Source organism: Bos javanicus, chromosome 22 (genome assembly GCF_032452875.1).
Source record: "Bos javanicus breed banteng chromosome 22, ARS-OSU_banteng_1.0, whole genome shotgun sequence".
Classification (NCBI taxonomy): Eukaryota; Metazoa; Chordata; class Mammalia; order Artiodactyla; family Bovidae; genus Bos; species Bos javanicus.
This window is the reverse complement of record NC_083889.1, coordinates 51,072,323-51,089,613: the sequence shown is the minus strand read 5'-3', so window position 1 is coordinate 51,089,613 and position 17,291 is coordinate 51,072,323. Positions and strand designations below refer to the sequence as shown.

General features: G+C 41.2%; 1 protein-coding gene and 1 non-coding gene across 5 annotated transcripts in view; one reads left to right on the top strand and one right to left on the bottom strand.

The window, feature by feature from the left end:
* Positions 1-17,291, top strand: part of ARIH2 (ariadne RBR E3 ubiquitin protein ligase 2) — a 39,200-nt gene that overhangs the window by 1,954 nt on the left and 19,955 nt on the right. For 3 of the 4 annotated variants that reach the window (XM_061397587.1, XM_061397588.1, XM_061397589.1), the window contains exons 2-3: positions 824-899; positions 2,280-2,622. In XM_061397587.1, coding sequence (XP_061253571.1) covers positions 2,374-2,622 — 249 coding nt within the window. In that variant the 5' untranslated portion in view covers positions 824-899; positions 2,280-2,373. Of the gene's footprint in view, positions 1-823; positions 900-2,279; positions 2,623-16,042; positions 16,089-17,291 lie in introns of those variants that run through there. The other variant, XM_061397590.1, reaches the window with a different exon arrangement.
* Positions 8,849-8,921, bottom strand: TRNAG-UCC (transfer RNA glycine (anticodon UCC)). The gene has a single exon. It is a non-coding gene; the product is annotated as a tRNA-Gly (tRNA).

Sequence of the window (17,291 nt, the reverse complement as noted above, 5' to 3'; positions counted from 1 at the left end):
TTTAAAAGGATAAAAACATGGACCTAAAATTTCGGATTAAGTAAGTGAGTAGTACTTATTTAGTCTTTGATAGAGGGATCTGTAGCTCTGAGAAAGTCAAGTAGGCCTTGAGCATGTCAGAAGAGAGGTACAAATGGGTGTTAATATTGGGTATTGTACTAGGAACATTTTTTTTTCCTTTTTTTTAAGCCCTAACCACTAGACCACTAGGAAATTGCACCCTCCCCCCCATTTTTTTTTTTTTTTTTTTTTTTTTTAATTTTTGTTTTATTTTCTCTTGTGGACTTTTTTAATTTGAAAATAATTTTTCATAAATAAAGTGAGAGCTGAAATATTAACAGTATTCTGTAAGTGTTAGAGTACAGCAGTGGAGATGACTTTATGATAAAAGCCCAGTTCAAGTCAGTTAAAATTTGCTTTGTCAATCTCTATCATTTAAGATTGAAATTATAGTAGTTAACTTAGAAAATCTGAAAAATACAAGTGAGGTAGTACACAGCACTGTAAATCAACTATAATCCAATAAAAATTAAAGAAAAAAAAAGTGAAGTAGTGGACTTTCAAACAGAGGGAACGAATGAGAGGGAACTGGTTACCCGAGGTTAGATTATTATTAGCTGTTTATTTTAAATACTTTCTTTTTTTAGAAGGCCATGTAACTCTTGTCAATATATAATTATGAAGTGGATTTCTGTGGGACTTACAAGAAAATAATTTCTGGTCCTTTGCTGCTTGTTCTTTTAAATGTCTTTATTTTTAAAATTTGTGAACTCAGGCTACCAATTTTACAGTATGTAAATAGATTTATCTTTTTTCATTTTAGATGGAAATTATATGAATGAAATTATATGAATGACTATTTAGGTGACATCTTCCTGCAAGATCTTCAAGAATTACAGGTATTTTTAATTTAAAGATTAATTCTTTCTCCTAAAGGAAAAATAGTTAAGTTCAGTTGTGATTAGGTGGTTCTAGCATATAACACAATTTGTTAAAAGTCAAACTGAAAATATATTATTGCTCTCTCATTAGTGTGACTTTTTTTTTTAATTTAAGCATTTATAGGTAAAATATCAGAGGTAGATTTACTGATCTTTTTATAATATCATTAAAATGTGACTCTGTAGTCCTTTAGACTGGTTACATATTCAGTAGACATTCATTTTAATCTTTTTTTATTATTAATTTTTTGGAGAGATTATCTACTTCAAATAGGTTTTAAATTTACTTTGGTATTTAATCCAGATTTGGTTATATAAATTATCTCATTCCATTCAGTCCACATGCTTTTGCATTTTAAGGTCCTCTTAGTTTTAGATTTAAATCACTGTTTGATACTGTTCCTTGGAAACAGTCACTTGAAATAGTTCTTGTGTAGAGAAGTTAATGGGTATTTGCCAGAATTGTCTCTAAGAGTTAAAATATGTGACTGTTTTACTTTTTCAACTAGTATTCTCTTTTCATTTATATGTAATTGAGTCACATTTTGATCTATGAGGATTTTTCAGTAGCTGTTGCCATTTGATCTTGTTTCTTTACTGTAGTAGATTCTCTTTTTTCCTAGGCTCGATCCTGCCAAAGTAGTATATCTGTAGTTTTCCTTCACTATTGGGTCAGTTTCTTTGCCTCTCAGTACCTCTTTTAGAGGATTAGTAGAACCCTTTAAAGTGGAAAAATCAGTTACCTTTGCAAACAAGAGGAGGATGTTGATGTTGAAGAGCTGTGTGGTTTTTATTTTTTCTTTACTATGCACTTTTCCCCCCATATATCTGAGAGCAATGTCTGTAAAACACTGGTATTATTTCCCCAGAAATTGTAGTGGGATGGAACTGTGTCCCTATTTATGTTCTGTCTGTGTCACCACTCAGTAGGGCACGATTGGCTGAGAAAATTTAAACATTGGCTCTTTAGCCTTTAGGATACTTCCACTCTGGGCAATCAGCTGTGGGAATGTGCTTCTCTCTTAAGGACCCTGGCAGGAAGGACAACTCTGTGGGAATTTGACTCCTTGACATGGAACAGACAGCCTTACTCTTTCATGCCAGACCCTTCATGTGAAGTTACCATTGTTAACTGCTTCTGCCCCTCCAGGAAAGGGTTTCCCTTTGAAAAGCCTGGGCAGGGAGATGATGGTGAGGTTTCCTGGATGAGAGGAGAGTTGGAATAGGCCATAGTAGGGGTAGGACCAGTGCTGTGCCATTTTGGTTCTTGAATGATTTCTGTTACAGCTTTTCACAGTGAAAGTAACTAACACATATTTTTTTCTTTTCCTCCCTTAGAAGACAAAAACACTAATGAGTTTGAGAAAGTGGTGAAGTTTGGGGGGAGGGAAAAAAACTGCTTTCCTGATCTGCAACTTGACTGGATGTTAAGATGTCTGTGGACATGAATAGCCAGGGGTCTGACAGCAACGAAGAGGACTATGACCCAAATTGTGAGGAGGAGGAAGAGGACGAGGACCCTGGGGACATAGAGGACTATTACGTGGGAGTGGCCAGCGATGTGGAGCAGCAGGGGGCCGACTCCTTCGACCCTGAGGAGTACCAGTTCACGTGCTTGACCTACAAGGAGTCCGAGGGTGCCCTCAATGAGCACATGACCAGCTTAGCTTCTGTCCTAAAGGTGAGCAGTGTTGTCAACTCCCAAGTGTAATCCCTGAAATTAAATCTAAATATGAGCTGTTGCTAAAGTCTCCTCCGGCCTGGTTAAATGGCCTGTAGCTTGAAACCTAACTGAATTATGTGTTGCATCCTCTGGACACATCTGATGTATTTGTGTTGTCTAAGATGAATATCAGAGGACCTCAGCTTCTCAGACTACTAGGAATTAGAAAGGCGGGGTGGAGTGGATTCAGGGGAGATAGACCAGAAATACACAGAAGCAGAGCTGTGTAGATTAACACTTGTTTCAGAAAGTCTTATGAAATTTTATGAGATTTTATCCTCATAAAATAGGATAAACATCAGAATCACCCAACAGTGTGTGGGCGATTGATAAATCTCTTAAGAGAAGCTCCTAGATCTCCCTGTTTGCTGTGAAGAATCGGTGCTTCTAGGCTAATGAGTTCGTTTGTTTCATATACTGGTGATTAATGTCTGATGTTGAAAGGAATTTTAGCAGTAACTAAGAATAAAGTAAGTTCTCATAGCTTGTATTTCATTGATTTGAGGGGGTGTGAAATTGAAATTGTAAGTAACAGAATTGATGATTATTTTTAACACTTCAACTAGCATGGTTTTCAATGTCTGGCACCTTAGGCCAGGTATTATCCTCACAATGGACATGTTGTATTACATAATATCGAACTAGTACAGAGTAAAACACATGGGACACCTCTGACTGTGGATTATGATAGTCGTTTAGACAGTGTCCCAGCACGTTTGTCCTTTCACGTGGACCATCATGTGAAAGTGGGAACATTTCTCCTACTTTACGGTTTTCACTGACCTTCCTTTCAGGAGCTGTTGCATGGATTTTGTTGTTCGCTAAAACTGAAGATCAAGAGCACATGGGCATGATGTCAACCAAATAATGTTCATTTTGGTATTGAAATGGAAATAACGAAGGTGTGCCGTACTGTAAACGTTGCTTTATCCTACTAGTCCAGGAAATTTTTTTTTTTCCAGGTGATCAGCAGATGTTAACTAATACCTTGGATTTGGATACTTAGGGCTTTATTAGCAGCTAGCTAGAAGCTGAAAGCTAAAGATTTTGTGCAACTCACTTCTAGAAATGGGCAGGTTTCCTCTCTCGCGCTCAGCAGAGAACTCGAAGAATGAAGACACATTGGAACCTCTGGGTTAGGGATTTCTGCTCATAACAATAGCAGAGTTGCTGGGGCATTTCCCTGGGAGAAAAGAGATCTCAGATCTCTTCTTCGTCATTATTCCCACCTCTCCTCTCTGGTCAACTAGTTTCTTTTTCTTCAACCATATTTTACATGGTGTTGGTATTTAAAATTAGAGAAGGAATTGTCGGGTATGTGGTTCTGGACAGTATCAGTTGGCAAAGTTCATCAGGATGTTTCCACCTATGCATAGGAACTCTCAGTTTGTTAAGCCCCCGTGCCAGCTTTCTTTCTCTGCTGGAGACAGCTGAGGTGCACAGGCCTTTTCCTCCCTTTTTTTTTTAATTGTAGTAAAACCCATAAAATACACCATTTTACTCCTTTGCTTTTTATTAGGCTGTCTTATTGTGGGCCTGGGGAGGCCCTCTCCTTAATTGTTCGGACCCTCACGGCTCTTTCAGGCCTACCTTGTGCCCTCCCTGAGCGAGCCTCCTTGCAACCTTCTAGAACACAGTGGTTGGCTCCTGTTGTGGACCCAGGGCCCAAATGTTACAACCCAAGTCTGTTAACTCATACAGTGCAATCTTCTAACTGCTTGATGTTGTTCTTACGTTTTCACGTATTTGGGGATGTTCTCTTCACTGCTTGTCACTTGACAGAGGGCAGAAACTACTTTTTTATCTCGTCTCCCCCGTCATTCCTATCACAGTGTTCATCCATAGCAGGCATTGAATACTTTGGGGGCACTGTGGATTTTGTCAACTGCTGATGATGTCGCTGATTTTATTGGTATGAGCTCGATTCCCTAGTCCGTGCTGCCCATCCTCTACTGTTGTAAAAGGGCATTATTCTCGCCTGCAAGATCAGGAAAAATAGGACAAAAAGAACCGGGAACAGAGATGAAGGAACAAAGAGAGAAGGAAGAAAGTTGAAACCCCAGGAAAGGGTTAAAGGGAAAATAATGCAGAGAGGAAAATAATCCATGAAATTCTGAATGATGGTAGAAAAGGAAGCTGGATTTTTTTTTCCCCTCCCTCACTGAGGAGTGTGTTAACACCATTTCCATTCTGGGCCTGGGCAGCCGAGGTCCTGGCTCTTCTGGTGGCTTGGCTGCGTGTAAGGGGGCTCCATGGTGTTCTAAGAGGTGCAGGAATTTGACCAAGGAGGACAGGCAGAAACGGCTTGCTCAAGAGTACAGGAAGAAGGAATCACACAGTCTTCCTCTTTCAGGCTGGCTAAAACCTAGCATTGGTTTTACTTTTGCATTTGAAATTTTTTGAGGTAAGAGGAAGTCATTGAAGTGTTGAGTTTAGAGAATGGTGTTCACGGGCGCTTTAGCTACTCGCACTCCTGTTGCATGTGTCTGTGAGAAAGGAGCTCAGTAATCGTCACCCAGGTCACTGCTGATTTCCCTCACCGATCACGTACTGTTTGCGCACTCGTGACTTATTGAGATATTTCTTTAACACGGTTTAGGTGTTATTTGGCTAATAGGAAATGTGATGTGTGTGTAGTTTCACGTTAGAGCCTTGTGAACAGCTAGCTGTCCATGAGCAAAAGCTGAGTTGGAGAAGTAGCATCAGTTAGCCACTGATCGGTGTTTTTCATTCTGTTGTGTTCTGGCAGTCGCCTGTGGATGAGCCGTAGACTAACTATAGTTAAACCTTCTGTTACCTTTTGGGATTTCCAGTCTCTTAGGCAGAAAATTCCCAGCTGTCTGGGACACTGGGCTTTTGGTTTAGTGAGGGCCCTTGCTATCAGAGGGTAACTTCCTATATGTATTCTGCGACCAGTTCTTGAGTAAGATCATTAATTGAGAAAAGAAAGTGCCCAGAAGAATCAAATTCAGGGCTGAGAATAGACAAAGGAGAAAATGCTTACCTGTTACGGGGTAGAGGGAAAACTGCTGATGTTCAAATAATGGCAAAACAGAAGCCTTGTTAGAGAACAAGCTATCATCCTACACGAATGGAATAGTTGTGAAAGATGAAATGGTTGCCAATGAGGTAGATTGTGAAGTAAGAGGGGGAAATCTCTGACGAATATTTTAGTGTTATTCAAGTCTTCAAAAAATGAGCAAAGTTACCTGGTCTTTGTATGAAACTTACACAAAAAATTATTGTTGCTGCGATAGATTTGGGAGGCCTTCTCTAGTAATAACAGGCCCTTTTTATTACAAAATGTGGGCTTCCCTGGTGGCTCAGAGGTTAAAGCGTCTGCCTGCAATGTGGGAGACCTGGGTTTGATCCCTGGGTCGGGAAGATCCCCTGGAGAAGGAAATGGCAACCCACTCCAGTATTCTTGCCTGGAGAATCCCATGGATGGAGGAGCCTGGTGGGGTACAGTCCACGGGGTCGCAAAGAGTCGGACACGACTGAGCGACTTCACTTTCACTTTAACTTGGAAGAATTTCATCATTCAGTGAATCCTGCTGGTACTTGTTCCCTGAATCTCAGGGGGCATTTGCTGTCAGGCTACTCAAGAAGGGGCTCAGTCACGGTCCAGCCCCAGACAGAGCCCAGGCTGGCTTTGAGTGCTTATGAGCTGGAGGTGCCTCCCGCATTGTGCTCCTTCTCTCAGCAGTTTGTTAGGGCTGTGGGCAGGGAAGGTGGGATGTTGCTGCTCAGAGCCCCGCCCGGGCTTCAGAAAGGAGAAGAGAGTCCATTTTGGACTAAATCTGGTCCGTAGAGCTGCCTGTGAGCTCTGTGAGCTTTGTGGTGATAAGAGAACCTCAAGATGGGATGTGGCAGGAGTGGGAGTAACAGAATTTCCCGGGTCAGTTAGGCATGGGGCCGGGAAGTTACCTTCTGGGCTGGAGTGGAGACTCAGATGTGTAGGTAAAAAGGAATAAAATAGAAGATCATGAATGCCACCTAAAGTGTCTTTACTGTTGAAGGAAAGAATTAGATTTTTTTAAACTTCAGTGCTGAACTGTGCTGCTCACTTTTCTCAAGCCTGGTTTTCTTCAAATAGGGTTAGAGATATACACTGATTATTGGGAGTGTTTTTACTATGGTTCTTGCCTTACAAATTGCTGTATTAACTGCAGTAGAGCTGGGGTATGTTCCCCAGAAGACTATTCTGCCACCCTCTTGCTTGAATTTGTTTTAAGCTCTAGTGCTTGCTGTTCAGCAAATTGTGGCTGGAAAATCTCTCCAACTTCTTCTGTGGGTCATTTTTCCCTTTTGTGGGTGAATCATGAATTACCTTATATTTATTCTTTCTCTCAAGTAGCACTAAGTTCTTATATAACATCTGGAAAAGACTAATTGTATTTATTAAATTAACTTTCTTATATCCTGGTATAGCTGAATGTAAGAACATGTGTTAGTTTTATTTATACATTCATTAATTAACCAAGTAATGATTGTTTTCATGTTACTGCTCATGGGAAAGTGTCTTTAAGCTGGGCCCAGTAACACTAAATGTTTGTGTGCTGAGCAGCCGTCTGATTTCTATTTTTATGGTCTGATGTCAGGTTTCTTTGCGTGCCTCTATCTCACTAGAATCTAGATTAAATTCTTGTGTTTCGAATAGTTGGTCGTTAGTGGATGTGTTGACATACTTCAGCATGCTTTTTAGTCTGGAAGTCTGGTAAGTGTTTTACTGGTGTGTAGATGTATTTTTTAAAGGGAGATGAGAAATGTCCAGAGTGACATTGAGAATTGCCTAAGAGCAACTAGTGCTAGAGTTATCCCTGTCTGGCCAGCTTAGAAAGGTTATTGTTATCATTGACTTTGTGCCCTCACTGTGTACCTGGCACCACGTACCACATGCTGCCTGCCTTTTGGAAAAGAAGCTCTCCATGAGATTCAAGGCCAGCTTTCATTCTGGTCTTTTGTTGTACTTGCACACTGCCTTAGGAACTGTGTGATCAAGGGGGTGATTCTAATTCCACTAAAGAATACCGTTCATAATTTTGTTAGCCTAAAATAAAAGCTTTCCTCCTTGCTTATTATCCCACAGGTCTTGTCCATATTCACAGATATGTTACTATTCCGCAATTCATTCATTCAGCTAGTATTTATTGAGCATCTGCTATGTGTTAGGCACTGGGAAAATAGCTGGGAACAAAATGGAAAATCTCTACTCTGGGTGACAGTACATTCCAGTATTCATTATGTGCATGTAGTTATATATTCTGTCTTTAAAAATGTGAATTTCAAACACTTCCTCTTGTTTATACTTCATCCTCATATGTTCTTTTATGTATAACACATTGTCTTGTTTTTGAACCATAATTTGCTCCGGCTTTCCCCGTTAGGCATTTAGGGGAGTACTTGTGTGTTACAGTTTCGGGGACTGGTTATATTGCTGTGAGCATTTTCATGGACGCGGCCTGTGTGTTGTTGAGTCTGCACTACCAGTGGTCAGGCTAGCCTGAGTTCCACTTCCTCTTCTGCCATGTAATATAACATGATCATGGGCAAGTTTCTCAACATCTGTAAGCTTCAGTTTCCTCATCTATGAAGTAGTGATAATTAATACCTTCTTCACAGCATTAAGTGAGATAATGCACGTAAAGTGCCTGGCACGTGAGTGTTTAAACATGGTCATGGTAGAAGCGGGGCAAGAGTTGAAGAACGAGAATATTGCTGTCACATATGTGCTGTGGTTCCTTGGAACACATTCTCAGGATTGTGCGTTTTGAGTCACAGGGTAGGAACCAAATTGCAGAAGGTTCTGGGTGATGTGTTACTGACTGACGCTTCTGAGTGTGCCTGCAGTACTTGGATCATGGGCTTGGGGCTCCCTTGCCCTCATCCAAATACTCTGATGTCTTTCTCGTGGGGCCTATGATAAGAAAAGTAAAAATAACACAAACTGAATTTTGAATTGGGACCAGAAAGAGGTTATAGGGGAATATGGTCTTGTCTTTTGTTTCTGCATTTCTAGTTAACTGCAGTGTTGGTCTCGTGCCTGCATTGATGGCACTCCTTGCTGAAGTGCTTAGCTTGCTTAGCTTACTTCATTCTGTGATCCTTTACTAAGGATCCTGTTTTTAAGATGCCACCTTACTTTTTTTTTTCTGCCTTGCCACACACCATGTGGGACCTTTAGTTCCCCAGCCAGGGATCAAACCTGTGGCCCCTGCAGTGGAAGCACAGAGCCCTAACCACTGGACCACCAGGGAATTCCCAAACACCCCCAAGGAGTTTAACTTTTGCTCTGCCCCAGTTTTGCTCCCCTGCTGCCCTAGGAAAATGTAAAGGATTTGATTTCTCTGTCTGATAGAGGGAAGAGTTAGAGCAAAGATTTGAGAAGAGGTACAGACTGAGACAGCAGGAAGCTTTGCATCCTGCTTAACCTGAAATGTGTCCTGCTGTGGCTTGATTACTTAAACTGACATGAATTTCAGAATTCGACGCTTGTGTTGTGTTCTCTTTTCTCTAGCCTATCATAACCCTTTAAAACCATGAAATGGTTTTGCTGTGATAACCACAAGTAATCAATCATAAATAGAGGAAGGAACATGCAGGAAGAGCGAGATGTTTGTTTGGAGAGTTTTAACAGGACAACAGAGCTGTTATAGTCGTGAACAAAGAGTGGTCTCTATCTGGGAATGCTGCTCTCTTTGACTAGCAGTTTCTTTCCTGCCCAGTACATGCTCTACCCACACATTTCCTTTTTCCCTTGTTTTAGACTTTTACTGGTCTCTTCAGTGCGCTCACCATCATTTTCCAGTCTTGCTGCCTTTTACAATATTCCAGTGCCATCCAACCTGGCTTTCTGGATTCTCTATCTTCATCGGTAATACCACCATCCACCAGGCTGGAAACTGGGGACTTACCCTTGGTTCCCTTCTCCCGTGAAGCCCTCTCTGATCTCCAGGCAGATTCAGATATTTACTCTGCCCCCCTTTTTGCATGTTTCTTGATATGTACTGATACTAGTTGTTTGTATGCCAGGAACTGAACTCTTTGAGATGAAGAGTTTTTTTTTTTTGTATACTATTTTTTGTATAAACAGCACTGAGCAAAAATGCCTGGTTATGTTTTGATCTCAGTAAGTGTTGCTTGTTGTTGATATGACTGTCTAAATAAGCCCAGGCCAATAATTGCAAAAGTTGAGCATCTAACCCCAAGGTTCTACTTCTGTATGTTTCCGTTTGTAAATAGACGATATGCTTGTTTAAGGGCTTCCATGATGCCAGCTGACTTTCAAATATAGATGGTATATACCTGGTAGGTGTGTGGTTCCTAGCTTGGTGTGCATGTCAGATTTAGCTTTGGCAGTTCTTATATGGAAGACTTTTGAATTTTGTGCAGATGTAATAAAACAATCTTCAGAGATGAGATGAGGTATTTGACATTATATTCCTGTGGAAATACAAAAAAATTGTGAAACGATCCAGTTGAAATGAGGAGTGAGCAGTACATCCTCTTTTGGCTGTGAAAAGATACATCCAACATTTGGAGTGCGCTGGTTTTGTAACCAGAATGGGAGTAGGATGTAAACTGCCCACCTGTACTCACAAATTGAATGGGATTCCTGTAATATTTTTGGTATCTAAATATAACTTCATATTTCCTTATCAAAATAAAAGTGGGTTCTTATGTCCACGTTGATAATGAGTAGCTGTGAAAATGACTAATAGTATCTGCAATCATAAATACAATGTGAATACTTTAAAGGCTTTTCATTTTATGACACTCTAGTAGAACACAAGTCTTTGCTTCAAGTTGGTTGGCTGCCCTCACATCCTTTTGTCCCTTCTGCATTTGTTTTTGTTTGGTATTTGGCTCTCTAGAGCAGTTTGATTTGCAATAGCCAAAAACTGGAAACAACCTAAATATCTACAAACAGATGAATGAACAAATAGTGGCTTACCCGCAGAACAGCACACTCTCATCAATATAAAGAGAGTGGGCTGCTCATACAAGTACCATTGATAAATCTCAGAATATGCTGCATGAGGGGACTCAGGGGTGGTGGTGGGGGGAATAAGCAATTTATGATTTCAATCCTATAACATCCTAGAAAATACAAACTTATCTGTTGTAAAGGAAAATAAATTAATGATTGCCCAGTGAGCTGAAGAGGGCAGAAAGATTATTAAAGAGCATGAGGTAAATATGGAAGTGCTTCTCCATTTTTAAATACCATGTAAATGAAGGTAAAGGCAAACATATGTTGCTGCTGCTGCTGCTAAGTCACTTCAGTCGTGTCTGACTCTGTGCAACCCCACAGACGGCAGCCCACCAGGCTTCCCCGTCCATGGGATTCTCCAGTCAAGAACACTGGAGTGGGTTGCCATTTCCTTCTCCAATGCATGAAAGTGAAAAGTGAAAGTGAAGTCGCTCAGTCGTGTCCGACTCTTAGCGACCCCATGGACTGCAGCCTACCAGGCTCCTCTGTCCATGGGATTTTCCAGGCAAGAGTACTGGAGTGGGGTGCCATTGCCTTCTCCGAACTATATGTTACAAACACAGAATAACAAAGAGAACATGTAGGGGGAGCATATGGGACATCATTGCACATGGGAGCCGGTTTGTCCAGCATGTCTTTGAAGAGGTTGTGGGCTTTGATCTGACTGACTTAGACGGGAGAAGGTAAATGTGCTGCAGATGGGAGGATTAATTAAAGGTCTGTATGTGGGACAGTCAGCCCTGCCCCCACATGGTCTCTCTCTTGGCAAAATAATCTGGATAATCTTAGGGAAATCAGGCACTTAGAGAAGATCAGATTTAGCTATCTTTATTTGTCATTTTGAATAATAGCTGCTTCTGATCAGTCACCCTAAAGAGAAGCCTGGCAGTTGCATGGTTCTGTTCATGTGCATAGAGTTAGGGTTCATTTCCTGAGACTCCCTTTTTACAAGTTGTAACATCCACATAAAATTCACTTTTGAAAGTGTACAGTTCAGTGGCATGTTAATACACTCATGGTGTTGGGCAGTCATCTTCTTCATCTAGTTGCAGAACATTTTCATCACCCCCAAAACGGAAACTTGGTACCCAGTAAGCATGTATACTCTCCACTCCCTGTGTCTCTGGCAACAACAAATCTGCTTTCTGTATCTCTGGATTTACCTATATATGTTATAGAAATGGAATCATGAATATGTGACCTTGTGTGGCTGGTGGCTCTCTTAGCATAAGTTTTTGAGGTTCTTCCAAGTTGTAGCCTGTATCAGTACTTCATCCCCCTTGTTGCCCTTCATTTTGTTTATTGTGAATGGTGATTCTAACCAAGAATCCCCAGACATTTGAGGAAAACATGCATAATGAAAGAGAAACAGAGAAATTGACTGTAACTGATATAGACCAATAAGTAATTTTGCTTGTTTTTAAAAGTGCACTATGTAGTATTTCAGAGAAGGCAATGGCACCCCACTCCAGTACTCTTGCCTGGAAAATCCCATGGACGGAGGAGCCTTGTAGGCTCCAGTCCTTGGGGTTGCTAAGAGTCGGGCACGACTGAGCGACTTCACTTTCACTTTTCACTTTCATGCATTGGAGAAGGAAATGGTAACCCACTCCAGTATTCTTGCCTGGAGAATCCCAGGGACAGAGGAGCCTAGTGGGCTGCTGTCTATGGGGTCGCACAGAGTCGGACACGACTGAAGCGACTTAGCAACAGCAACAGCATGTAGTATTTGCCAAGATATTCAAGAAGATGTGGCTTCTATAAAACAATCAGAGATGCCATCAGGAAGAAAATCAAAGCAGAAAAGAACCTGTGAAGATGAATTATGGGTTTGCCAAGTTAAAAAATATACCATAGATAGATCAGAAGATAAAACCAAGAAAATCTCTCAACATAAAGCCAAAATACAGGCTATATATATATATATACATGTATATGTGTGTGGGTGTGTGAAAAAAGAGACATGGAGATCAATCCAGATACCCAGGATTTACCAGAATTTGTGGCAAGTGAGAACAAAAAAAATTGAAGGAAACAAAAAGATCAAAAAAGTAAAAGAAGAAGATTTCCAAGAGCCAGAGGGAGGAACAGTTTTTGTATTGAAAGTGTCTTGTCTGTTGCCCAGAAGGGTAAAGAAAGAGCCATTGCCAGAATTGTCCCTATGAAATTTCAGAAAAACAAGAACAGAAAACCTTAAAGGTTTCCATAAAGATACGCCAGGTCTTCTAAAAGACATGGGACTCATGTCTCCAGTCTCCAGCATTGACAAGCAGAAGACAGTGGTGCAATGGTCTTCCAAGTCCTGAGGGAAGAGAGTTTTTAATCTACAATTCTGTCATTGCAAAAATAAACTTATTTTCAGATGAGCAAGGACTCCAAAAATTTACTTCTGTACCTTTGCTGAAGTAATTCAAGATGAAGATCAAAAAAGAAAAATAATAATTCCAAGAAATAATTAAACTAACTTGGCAGTCCAATGAAAAATCCCATGTTCTGCTTGTAGCAGGCCTGGAAAATGGTCAGCCCAGATTGGAACAGAAACTTGGTGGGATCCAAGAAAAATTTCTTCTGGAATAGGGGTGAGGTGGATTCCTAGCAATAGATAGAATGAAGAAGTTGGAAGATGATGAGAAACCATAGAACTCGTCATAAGGGGGAAGGGAATTAGAATTCCCATGGAAAGCAGAAAAACTACACACAAAAATCACAAGTCAAATAAATACAAAGCGAACACACCATGTGGCACAAGTATGCGTGATTGGCAGCTACTACTAATGTATTTATGCCAGATGTACAAACGTTCTTCTTTGAGTGGGCCAAGGAGAGTGCCATTGGAAGCTCAGGGGTGGAAATGCAACTCTGGTCCTGTAAACTATGTCTTAAGATTACAAAGGCTACAGATAGAGAAACTGAAAATAGTGATTTAAATATTCAGAAGTTGGGGCTGGGATGGGAGTGGGTAGGCTAGGTCTGGTGGAGAATTACGGGCGTGCTCAGTGATGTTGGTAACAACCAGAAGAACCCAGACCAGTGACTGGGAGAGACTTGTCCTGGCTGGGAAACTGGGAGAGGATCAGGATGGGCTGGGATGGAGTGGCAGGCATTGTTCCTTTTCATCAAAATGCTTTTTATGAACCATTTTCTTTTTTGTTCAGTGATAATTGAAGTAGGTTAAGAGTTTGCTGTAATTGGGATAGGTTGAGAATTTGATGATTCTCAATAAAACAAGTGTTTCCGAGTATCTTCTGTTGTTTTAACTTTTAGATAGATGCTAAGAAAGATGGGAAAAAAACAATTTAACCTCTACCATAAAATAATTTAAAGGTCTCTTGGCCTTTATTTTCTGCCTCCTCCTTTTTTAGAATGATAAGACAGAAAGCAGGTATGCATAAATAAAACCTTTTCTGCTTCTATTCCATATTTTCTGACACAGCCACTGAAAACACTATTTTATCTTGCTCTGTTGAGAAACTTGAAGTGGTTTCTCCAGATTCCAGCCTGAACTCTTTCCCGCTCTGCTCCTTAATGTTTGATTTTTGGCTCCTCAAACCTCCTGTCAGCATCTCTGCCATTCCTGTCACATTAAAAGACCTCTCAGTTCACCGTCCTTTTTTTTCCCCTTTAAACCTTCCTTTCTAGATCCGTATCTGGCCTCTCCTGCTAGATTGTGCACCCTCTGAGGGCTTGGAAGGCTTTGATGCCTGCCTGCCTGCCCGCCTGCCTGCCGGGGCTCTGGAGGAGGCTGTGGATAGGCAGTGATTTCAGCTGAGACCACAGGAGCCAGGCGGAGGGAAGTGTTAGAATATGGGACCTAGCCCTGGCACAGGCATTGTTCTAGCTCTTAGGTATGACAGAGGAGGGAAGTGGTGTGAAAAACCTCTTCCCCTAGAAAAGAACTCCATTCCCATGGAGGTTTATTTACATAAACATATAGGTGCATAGAAACGTGGTACATTTTGAGCATAGTTAACAGCAGCAGTCAGTGGCTCTGTCTTTGAAACGTGCTGTTGGAGTTTGCGGCTTTGTCACTAAGATATGCTGGGCTCTGAGGTACCCTCTGGAGAAGAGAGGTGATCTGGCTGGAACTCCCTACAAGTGTCTGGTACTCCCTCTCCTTTGCCCTCCTCACAGTCGCCATAGCTGGAAGAGACAGTGCATCATTTGAAATCACATATAGACAAGATGGGCTTGTAGCTACAGGAAGATGGTAGGAGACTTGGCCTTTAGTCCTACTGTGTGTTATTCATTGGCTATGAGCTCCTATCTGCATTTCTTTTGGTTGTGATTAACGGATAGGACTTTGGTTCACTAAAGTAGTAGTCATCCTACCTGTATATGGCTCCTCCCTGAAAAACCATATGGAATTCTAGAAGGGGCTGTAATCTGCCTTTTGTACTAAGTATTTCCCAGAAGATTTTCATTGAAATGCAAACCCGAAAAGATACGCTGGCTGAGATTTACCTTGCAATAATCTCTAGGGTAGTGGGGTAGGTAAGGTATAGCCTGGTTCTGAGTTGATGTTGGAACTAGGTGATGGGTACATGGGTTTCATCATACTCTTCACTTATGTAGATGCCCAGAGTTTTTCATAATAAAGTGCCCTCAAGGTCAAGGAAGGGATGACTTTTGTATTTTTGTTTTATTGTATTTTTCATAAGTAACTGTAGTTAGTCAAGTCTTTAGATGTTTTTGGCATTGATTTTAATGATCAGAGACCATAACAGAACTAAATTAAGGTTAGACTGGAGAGAAATCTTCAAATTAATGTTCATTAATCAGATTTTGTAGAGCATTTATAACATGTGGGTGCCTCAATTACCAGTCAGCTCTCCCTCCATGGAGAGAAAATGCAAGGAAGCAAAGTTAGAATAAGGCGCCGGAGAGCAGACCTTTTAGAGCCTGAGAGTGTGGAGGTGTGAAGTACAGGAGAGGTGAAGGCCCACCGCCGAAATTAGACTCGAGGGCTGGGTCTTGCCACTACCACTAGCACTGCTGATGTGCGCCATTCTGGCCTGGTGTTCACCTTTTCTTTTGTCTCTGTGCTTTAACCTTGCTTCTTTCTCTTATTCCTTCAGTACTTTCTCACCTCACCTTCTACCCTCCAAGACTTGAATCCATCCGTCTTAATCTCTTTCAGCTAGTTTTCCCATATTACATCCCTTCCTACCTTAGACCCAGAAGCTGGCCAACAGTTCACTCCTTTCCTTCCTCTCTGCCTTTTAGTGAATGACCACTCGTGTTTGTTAACAAATGTGATTGGACCATGAAGTGGCTTAACAACAGGCTGAGGCATGGAGCCCTATTCGGGTAGCCTTAAAAGATTTCAGGCAGTTGGCAAGTAAGAATTCTAAATAAAAATTGAAACTACCACCTGTATTTTTTCAGGCCGTTGATGCTCTCTGCCATCGGCTGCATCCTCCCTATGGCACTGGTAAGTGTGGGAAGGGCTGGTGACAGTTCTGGTGGGCTGCTGAATTTCTGTTTTCTGGGGGAAAAAAATCTATTTGCAAGCTGTGCTGTTAACTCGTCCCCAAGGACTAGACAGCTTGAACCAACTATAGGAGATGAAGAAGATGAAGAAGCAACTAACGATGCTCAGGGTTTTCCTGGGGAGCTGTTGTCAGGAATGGAGGCTTTCAGTATGTGCCTCGATCCTTACATCAAACTAGCATGTCCTGTGCATTATTTGAACAATAAACGTATACAATCCAAGTGCTCTGGGATGTCAAGTAATAACGGTAAATTTCCTGAACTTCTGAATACATTTTCCCCAAAGATAGATGTTGGCTGTGTATTAGAAAGGATCCAGAATGTTGTATGTACTGAGCGTCTCCTTCCATGGCAGGATTTATCTCCCTCTGGTATTTTAAGTGCTTTGTGGTCAGGGGATCAAAAACGTTTGTTCCAGTGATTAATTTATAAAATTCTGATACTCGAATTTTTCTGGGGAAAGAGTTTGGTGGAAATCAGAAAAAAAATTTGAGGCTCTCATGTACTAATGAACTTCAGGTGGACTCGGGGTCCTGTGATTTGAAAAACAGATTCACCACAGTCTGCTTTCTGCTTGGGGACCTAACAAAGAAAATACATATAAGAAAATTGAAACGTAGAGTGGGGAGGCAGGCAAGTCATAGGAAGGCTAAAATGTAAGCCAGTGACCAAATTGCTGCTGGAGTTGTGTTTTCTAAGCTCCTGGAATCCTGCATTTGTCTCCTTGTAATGAGTGGGTCAGAGGCTGCATAGATCCAGAAGTTTTATCTTATCAAGATAGTCTCCATTCCAAGTTGACAGGCCCTAATTCACTATTTACACTGTTTCACTTCTCTAGTCTCTGAAGCCCTTAGATCACAGAAGAAAGTGTGTCCAGAATATCTTCTGAAATGCTGAGGTTGTGGATTTGTGTGCTGTTAGCTGTGTCAGGAATGGCTTGCTGATAACAGCAGCTAAAATCCTCATGTACACGTCACTGCATCTCTGTGAGAAAATCTTAGCTTCATTGGCTGCTATCCAGGATTTCCCCCTCAGGTCCATCTCCTCCCCACCCACTCCCCCAAACCCTGCTTGTGAAGCCGGAATAGAATTGTATGGACACTGTATATATTCTTTATTAAAAAAAAAACAGAAAGGAGAACCT